Here is a 9,136-nt window from a genome sequence, read left to right as displayed (position 1 = left end):
CTCTGCCCCAGACCCCTCCTGTCCCCCAGGCTTGTGGTGGCGGTGGAGGAGGCCTTCACTCACATCAAGCGGCTGCAGGAAGAGGAGCAGAAGAACCCCAGGGAGGTGATGGACCCTCGGGAGGCGGCCCAGGCCATCTTCGCATCCATGGCCCGAGCCATGCAGAAGTACCTCCGGACCACCAAGCAGCAGCCTTACCACACCATGGAGAGCATCCTGCAGCACCTGGAGTTCTGCATCACCCACGACATGACGCCCAAGGTGCCTGCTCCGCCCTCCCAGCATCCTCTGCTTCCTCTATGCTGGCCCCTTTCCCCAGCTCCCTTCCCCCTGTTCTCTCACTTTTTTCTTTACTTTCCATCTTTCTCTCCTTCCCCTCCCCTCCCCTCCCCTCCCTTCCCTTTCCCTCCCCGCCTTCTCATAGTCTCTTCTCTCATTTCTACCCCATCCACCCATCTCTGCATGGGGTGAAGTTCTTAGTGGTGAGGAGAAGGGAGAGCTTTGGGGCCATTTGGGGAAAGACCTGTTTCTCATCTCTAGAAAAGCTCTGAAATTTCCAGATCTAAAACCCCACGTTCACCCCTTCACTTCCACTAGGTTTTTTTTTGTTGTTCTCTTTGAACCATTTTGAGCCATTACCCACCCCTCCGCTCTTTGTCCATTTCCTAGTCTCGCTTCCCCAGAGGCATCCTTGGTGCATGGGTGACTAAAGATGTTGCACTTTAACTAGGATGCCTCTAGCTTTCTGCTGGTGCCGACCTGCTCGTCACTAACCATGCCAGGTGGGTGGAGAGGAAGGAGGAATGCGGGGAAGCTTGCCCGGATCATCCCATGGTGTAAGGGGGAAGAGCAGAGGATGGTGTTAGGAGAGCTGAGTTCCAGTCCCGACCCTGCTGAGCCACATCACCTCTGTGGGCTCACACTTCCTCGTTTATAAAGCAAGGATCTGACACAGACAATTTCAGCCTTCCTCCCGCTATGACATTCTGAGATGAAATGCCCAGTGAGCTGGGGCCAGCTGGCTGTCTTTGGAAGCGGAGCCCCAGGGTATGCAGGATGGCGGGTGGGTGGGAGAGCTTCCAACACGCTCCTTCTCCCCTCCTCAGGCCTTCCTGGAGCGGTACCTGGCAGCCGGACCGACCATCCAGTACCACAAGGAACGCTGGCTGGCCAAACAGTGGACACTGGTGAGCGAGGAGCCGGTGACCAACGGCCTTAAGGATGGCATTGTTTTCCTCTTAAAGCGCCAGGACTTCAGCCTGGTGGTCAGCACCAAGAAGGTTCCATTCTTCAAACTCTCTGAGGAATTTGTGGACCCCAAGTCGCACAAGTTTGTCATGAGGCTGCAGTCTGAGACCTCGGTGTGACTGTGTAACAGCAGTGGGAGTGGGAGACGGGGCTCCTGGGGCGCTGGGAAGGGCTGGGCGCTCAGGTCCAGCCCCTTTCCTGCGGCCCTCGCCCTCTGGTGTTTTTTTTTTTTTTTTTCTACTTGAATTAACTTGCCCCTACCCTGTCTCCTCCCCTCTTCCTCATTCACCCAGGTGAACCTGGAGAGACCATCCTGCTGTCATCAGTACCTGGGAAGTTCCCTCTTCTCTGCCCCCCTCACTCTTGTATCTGTCCAGGCCCTGCAGGAATCAGTGCCTCTCTCCCTCCCTCTCCTCTCCCCGGATGACTGTCTTTTCTGAAAGTGCACAGGGCTCTCCGGAGCCCCCGCTCTCGAACCCAGGTTCTCGTGGCTGTTCTTCCCAGTGGCTCCTGACAAGGTGCCTCTGGGGACACAGACATGACTGCAGAGAACCACGGTGCCAAACTCCTCCAGGGCAGCAGTTCCCTGAGACCTCCAGATGGCAGGTGATTCGCCCCTCCTGCTGCTCCCTCACCTGCAACAGGTCCTGAGTTCCTGGGGCAAGGGCATGCCTGTGTCCTCCCACGCCGCCCCCAAGTGAGGGGTCCCCTGCCAGAGTGATTTCCTTCCAGCTGTTAGAGCCTCCCGCATCCAGCCATACATATGCAGAGCAAGGGAAGATGCCTTCTTCACCCTGAAATCTCCACCGTCTGTTTCTCACGTGTATGGTCACACGTGACCACGGGCAAACCGAGACAGAAACCATCTGTGACCTCCTTTCCTGGGTCCCCTCTTTTTATGGCTCTTTCCTGGGTAGCCCCTGAGGGAAGGGCAGGAGAGATCCCTGCCCCCCACTCCACTGTGAACATCTCAGTGGGCCAGGTTCCCCTTCCCAGCAAAGGGTGACATGTAGACTCCTGCACAGAATTCATCGCCTGTGGGCCCCAACCCCACCCGGTGGTCCTAGGCAAACGTTTTTCTTTCTTCCACCAGCCACCCCCAGTTTCGATGTCCCTCCCTTCAGCTCCAGAGACCTGTTGTCTCATCTCTTTCTTGGGGGGAGCCCACAGCTCCTCCTTGTCCCCTGCCTTAAGTCCACCTCTTTGTCTCAGGGGTCTCTTTTCCTTGGCTGGCCAGGGTCCCCTCCTCTTCTCCCTCTGCCTGGTTCTCTGGGCTCTGGCCTCCCTCTGTATTGGGGTGAAGGACCAGGATTGCTGCCTTTTGTGGGTATGTAGCCCCTTACCCCATTTAGCTCTCATAGTCTTTGCACCCAATCTGAATTCTTGAGAATTTCCATCTCATTTTGAGCAAAATGTGCTGGCCCTCTAACACATAGATTCAGTGTAAATCTGAGCCTTGAACCCATGTAATTTTAGCCAGGGGGTGGGGTGGGGGGAGGATAGAACTGGGACGCATCCAGATACCTCCAGCCAAGACCCATGTGGCAGACCTTTAAGGTGGCTGGGCTGGAGTGTGCCTCTGGGTCTGTCCCCTAAATAAATTACAGTGTCCCCTACAGGCCTGTCTTTCCCCGGAAAACTCACTGGCTGTTGCCTTGCAGAGAGCAGCTTGGGGTCAGATCCCCAGGGATGCCTCAGCAGGGAGGCTTCCTCTCTGGCAGTCCTGGGCTTGGTGGAGCCTAGCAATGGGCATTTCTCCTGCTATCCTTTCTGGAAAAGCACATCTGCCCCCTTCCCTCACCTCCCTCACCCACCACTTACTAAGCAAGGGCTCTTCAGCCAGGGCTCACCTTAGGCAGGCCCAGAAGTCCGCCTCCAGCTGGGCTGTGGGTTTGTGGATAGACCTGAGCGAAGGACATCCTCTCCTTGGGGGTATGGGGAAGGTGTCTTTCCTTCCAAGACCTGGTTTTGGAGGAGCCCCTCTGGGTCACATTTCTAAATACCTCGCTATCCTGGAAAATGGGGCCCGGATGGTGATTGCGGTCATTGCCTCCTGTGGCAGGAGTGGGACATGTGGTTTGAAGATTGAGGTGGAGAGGGAACCTATTGGGGGTCTTAGTTGCTGCCCTGGGTTAGGGGCAGGGAGTGTTTATTTTGAGAACCTGCCATGTGTTGAATCACTGTGATTTCTTCATTCCTTCTTCCTAAAGCAAAAAGAAAATCCCCCGCAGCCCTCCGTATGAGCACTAAGGGCCGTGACTGAGAATGATAGTGTTTTGGTCCTTTGCGTCACAACTGTGGTATCTTTATCTTCTTTGATTATTATTATTATTTTTTAAAATGTCAGGATGAATTGTCAAGTGTGTGGCTGTGTGTCCTTTCTTCTCCTCGGTGGGAGGTGGTCTTCATGCTGTGAATTGCTGTGGGGCGTGCAGCTAAGTCCCTCTGAGCAGTGTCCTTCATGTCTCCTGCCCCATCACTCCTTCCCTGTGGGGGTGTGCCCGCCTCCGCCCCTACCCCCAGGGGATGCAGTGGCTGGGTCTTTCCAGCGCCCTTTCTTTCTGTGACTTCATGGCATCCTGGTGCAGCCCCTTCACACCTACTAGGCACTCCTTTTCATCACTTTGGAACACATACCCTCCTCCGTCCCTCCATACCAGGACACTGTGCCTCAGTCCTTCACCTACCTCGCCACTCTGTGGCTGTCCCCATTGGTCCCTTTCTCTAAACTGCTCTTCGTGATCTGTTTATTTCCCTTTAATCTCTCAGGATTCTTTTTTCATTTTGCTTTTCCAGTTGCGTGTTTTTTGCTTCTTTGCATTTCAACATGTCCCGCTCCCCCTCCCTCCCCCCTAAATTCCTTTCACAAACCCTGCATTGTGCTTGGCATCAAGCATCAGAGACAGTGGGTCCCTGACCTTCTCATCTCAAACATGCATTTCCCAGAGTCTGTGCTTCTTCTCTGTTGGGCCCCAATGAGTTCCCTGACCCTCCGTGGTGTCTGTCAGTCTGTCTTGTCATTCCTCGGCTCTCCCCACGGGCAGCATCTGCTGATGGACTTGGTCCTGGTGTGTGATTGTTGTGACTTGTTCTGTGCGCGAAGGAAGGGGGCTTTTTGAGTCCCTTCCAAGTGAGATTGTAAATGTAGAATTTTCTACTGTTGGATCTAGATTTTTTTTTCTTTTTTCCTTTTTTTTGGGGGGGAGGGTGGGAGGGTTACAGAACTGAGACCTTGTGCATGCATGTAGAAAATTGTAAAATGTAAATTTTTTTTAATATATAAAATGCTTGTTTTTACAGTTTGCAGTGAATCTAAACATTATGGCAGTTTTAGGGATTTTTTTTCTTAACATAGGAACTAAAACTGTACAAACTTTTTTTAAAAATATAAAATAAAGACATTTGACTTTTGTGGGGGCATTTTGTTGTCTTTCTTTTTTTATAGAGCAAAGAGGGTCAGGCAAGAGTGGATAGAGGTGCTCCTTGTTAGGGAATGGCTAGGCCAGAAGGGGGCAGTGTGAGTTCATTAGCACTCCATTGTTCCGCAGATGAAGGCACAGGAAATTGCCTATTCTGAGAAGAGACAGATGGGGATGGGTGGATGGTTGTTGGCCTAAGGAGGAAGGAAAGAGCCATAAGAATTTCAAGGAATCATTTATTTTAGTCAACAGTGACAGGTCATCACATTTCATTATGAAAAATCCCTGAAGTATATTTCTTATTTCTAAATATCTTACTTCTCCCATTATCTCTTCAGCCTTTCAGGCACTGCACGAAAGAAAGTCTAGCAGTAGTCATTTATTTAAAATGAAACTATCCGGTGGGTGTTGCGCTTGTAATCAAGTATCAGAATCGGCAAGAGGTCAGGACCTTTCAGCTCCACCGAGACCCAAGCTTCTCGGTGACTTTGAACAAGATACTTAGCACATACGCAGCTTCTTAAGGTTAAAACAAACAAGCAAATGTAAGCTTTCCTGTGTGGAGTTACCTGCTTCCTAGAGTCAGTCTTCCTCTCCCCACCTCATGCTTTGCCAGGCTTTGAGGACGCAGGGACAAGAGACGAGGTCCTTGTCCTGGAGGAAGATCCAGCCTATAGCATGGACAGGCCCAGTGAGCTCAGGTGAGGCGGTGTGGCCTGGTCACAGGCAGAGCACAGAGGAGCCCCGGCTGGACGGCCAGGAGCTCAGGGAGCCTTCAAGAAATGTAAGGAGTTTTAGAATCAAGAGAGGGAAACAGTTTCCTTGAAGGGAGGGGATTTGTTTGTTTTATTTACGTAAGTCTCCCTAGCATTTGTATCAGTAATAAATAAATAAATAATAAATAAATAAATAAAGATAAAAGGCATCCAAAACAGAAAGGAAGAAATAAAATGATCTCTGTCTGCACATGATATAATCTTATATTTTGAGACCCTGAAAGACCTCAACAAACACTGTTAGAACAAACAAAATCAATAAAGTTTCAGGATGCAATATCAACATACAGAAATCATTGCATTTCTATACATGAACAGGAAACTATCTGAAAAGGAAATTTAAAAAACACACAATTTCATTTGCAATAGCATTAAAAAGAATAAACCCATCATCCTTGCTCTGCTCATGTCTAACTGTCTACCACATTCCCCGCTCAAGGATCTTGGCTCTGAATTCTGACAGAGAAAAGGCTTCCCCAAACATCTTCCAGGCTATTTTGATTACAATGGCTTTGTAGTGTGATTTGATATTCAATATTGTGATCTCTCCCACTTTGTTCTTTCTCAAGATTGCTGTGGCTATTTTGGGTCTTTTTTGGTTCCATGTAAATTTGTGGAGTATTTGTTCTAGATCTGTGAAATATACCACTGGTATTTTAATAGAGATTGCATTGAATCTATAGATTGCTTTGGGTAGTATGGACATTTAAAACTACTATGTCCTGCAGTTTTCTGAATACAGGTCTTTCACCTCCTTGGTTAAGTTTATGACAAGGTATCTTATTTTTTGTTCTTGCAATCATACATGGGATTTTTTAATTTTAATTTTTTTTGTTTTTCTTTCTAAGAGTTCATTATTGGTGTACAAAAATGCCATTGGTTTCTGGGTGTTAATTTTGTATCCTGCTACTTTGCTAAATTCATTTATTAAATCTAGAGGGTTTTTAATGGAGTCTTTAGGATCTTCTGTGTACAATATTATGTCATCTGTGAATAATGACAGTTTTACTTCCTCCTTTCCAATTTGAATTCCTTCTAGTTTTCTTCTTGTCTGACCGCTGTGGCTAAGACTTCCAGTACTATGTTGAATAAGTGTGGTAAAAGAGGACATGCCTGTCTTATTTCTATTCTTAGGGAAACTAAAACTGGAGAGCGGGCCTAAGTTGGCAGTATGACCTCCACTCTCACGAATTTCGTGCACTGGGCCTCTAGTGAATAAGGTACCAGGCCATTACTCCAAGGGCTTCTTATTAGCTTTAAAAATCAGTCTTCAGCCCTAGCCAGTTTGGCTCACTGGATAGAGCATCGGCCTTTAGATTGACGGTCCTGGGTTCAATTTCGGTCAAGGGCACTTACTTGGGTTGCAGGCTCAATCTCCTGCCCTTGTTGGGGGTGTACAGGAGGCAACCAATCGATGTGTCTCTTTCACATCGATGTTTTTCTCTCTGTGTCTCTCCCCCTCCCTCCCACTCTCTCTAAAAATTAATGGAAAAATATCCTCAGGTGAGAAGCACCCTATATAATAAAAGTGTAATATGCAAATTGACCAACGGGCCAAACAGCGGGACAACCATCCAGATGACTGTCCCATCTGGACGACCATCCGGGACCACGCTATGACACCCACTGGCACCAGGCCAGCCAAGGTGGGTGGGATGCGATTGGTCAGGGGCCCCACCATCACCCCGCGATCATCCCAAAGAGGGAGGTCCAGGCCACCGACCAGTGGGCTGCGGAAGGTCGGCGGGGCCTCCCTCTGTGGGGCGCAATCGATTGCCCCAAAGAGGAAGGCCCCGGCTACCCAGTGGCAGTGCTGCGGCGGGTGGGTGGGGCCTCCCTCTACAGGGTGATAGATCGCGAAGAAGGATCTCTTACCCTTTGAGACAGCATGGGCACCCAGAGAGTATTGTGGTAAGTGAAATAAGCTAGTCAGAGAAATCCTTGGGTGAGGATTAACAACAACAACAAAGTCATTCTTCATCCTTAATGCTTTTTGGTGACATCCAGAATCCATGTCTCTCTCGGACATGACATTCCAGCCAAAGCCTTGGTTAATAAAATCACAATTGGAAACTGGTCTTATTGGATTCAGGCAAAGAACATATTGCCAAGATTCAATGATTAAGAATTGCCGAATTCTGGAGGGATTAGGTAAGTAGTCTCCATCTCATTCAGCCTCAATTCTGGCTGGTTTTGCAGCCTGAAGTTATGGAGACTTCTGTTCCTGGCACTGGAATCCTGGGCTGGGGGGCTGTATGCGGGGCTGGGGCCCTTTGCTCCTCAGGGAGGACCTCCACAGCTGAGATATTCCTACTGACTTTTATTCCCCATGCGTGGGTGTGGGACCAGTCTGCATGACTCTGCCCTTCCTACCAGTCTTAATATGGCTATTTCTTTAATTCCCTACTTGTCAGAGTTTGAATTTCATGCACTGGGCCTCTAGTCTATAAAATCACAGAGGTAAAGAAGTAATTCATAGAAGAAAATGAGCTTAGGAAATAAGTTACAGAGGCAAAGGAAGGGCCCATGGAGCTTGGAATGAGGAAGCTAATGGTAATATGTCACAGGGAATGGGGAAGGGGGAAGGGAAAATTGCAGGCAAGTGTGCTCCCGGGAGAGTGAGCAAGCTGGGTCTTCCATTCTAGGGATTTAAGAGTGGAGATTTTAGGGGAAGTCCCAGGAAAAGATCTCAATAGAATATTCAGCAGTTTTTCAGATGTGTCCTTTCAGGGTCTCGGTCTCCACTGATTGCTTGGTCTGTGCCAGGGCAGAGGGTCAGTAGTCAATACAGATGGTTCTGAGGTCAGCCCTTCCCTACTTGTCAGAGTTTCATTCAGCCAGATTTCAGCTGGTTCTGAATGATGGTTAGTCTGTAGTTTAGTTGTAACTTTGATGTGGTTGTCAGAAGAAGAGAGTACCTAGTTTACCATCTTGACCGGAACGCCATAATCATCTTATCAGCTGAAATACAACTGAGGCCTCGATATTATCTCCAGGGAGGAAAAGGTGAGGGTGTCCAACCACATGACTAGCGATATGCTAGGGGAGGAAGGACCTACCCTAAATTGTCCATTGCTAGGCACCCAGGGCTGCCCACTCTTACTCAAGTCTTTCTCATATGAAAACAAATAAAAGACTTCCCTTGAAACTACAACCCCCATTCTTAGGACTTTTCTCAAATTATTCTTTCTCTTAACAGGCAAATAAAATAACTGCTTTTAGTTTAGCGAGTCTTTATTCAGTGCCTAGGATGTTCCAGCCTGACACTGTTGGTGGCAGCAGGAACGGCACCAGGTGGAGTCAGACCAGATCTGGGTACTTCAACAACCTTCGGTACTTGGGTTCCGGCTGGGAAAAAATTCAGAGCCAAGATTCAAACTATAAGAGGACATCTATGACAATCCTATATAATAAAAGAGAAAGATGGTAATTGGCGTACGACCGCTACCCTTTTCATTGGCTAATCAGTGAGATATGCAAATTAGTTGACAGCCTAGATGGCGGCTAATTTGCATATGTCAGCCCCAAGCCTCAGACTGAAGCTTTAGGCTGGGGACTGGGCGGAGCCATCCAGCGATCATTGATGGCGGCAGCAGCAGGGAACCAGGCGAAGCCAGCCAGCTATGCTTGATGGCGGCAGCGGCAGGGAGCTGGGGGTGCTCCGGCCCAAGCCTAAAGCCTCCGCCAAAGGCT

The 9,136-nt window shown here is 49.0% G+C and overlaps 1 protein-coding gene across 1 annotated transcript in view; it reads left to right on the top strand.

The window, feature by feature from the left end:
• VANGL2 (VANGL planar cell polarity protein 2) overlaps positions 1-4,018 on the top strand; it is a 17,825-nt gene extending 13,807 nt beyond the window's left edge. Inside the window, exons 7-8 of the mRNA XM_006752829.2 lie at positions 30-261; positions 1,107-4,018. Coding sequence (XP_006752892.1) covers positions 30-261; positions 1,107-1,367 — 493 coding nt within the window. The 3' untranslated portion in view covers positions 1,368-4,018. The remainder of the gene's footprint in view (positions 1-29; positions 262-1,106) is intronic.
• Positions 4,019-9,136: the final 5,118 nt, after the last annotated feature.

The sequence above is a fragment of the Myotis davidii genome, unplaced genomic scaffold, assembly GCF_000327345.1.
Source record: "Myotis davidii unplaced genomic scaffold, ASM32734v1 scaffold251, whole genome shotgun sequence".
NCBI classification, from domain to species: domain Eukaryota; kingdom Metazoa; phylum Chordata; class Mammalia; order Chiroptera; family Vespertilionidae; genus Myotis; species Myotis davidii.
Note: the sequence above shows the minus strand (reverse complement) of the source record. Positions and strands in the feature narration are given on the sequence as shown.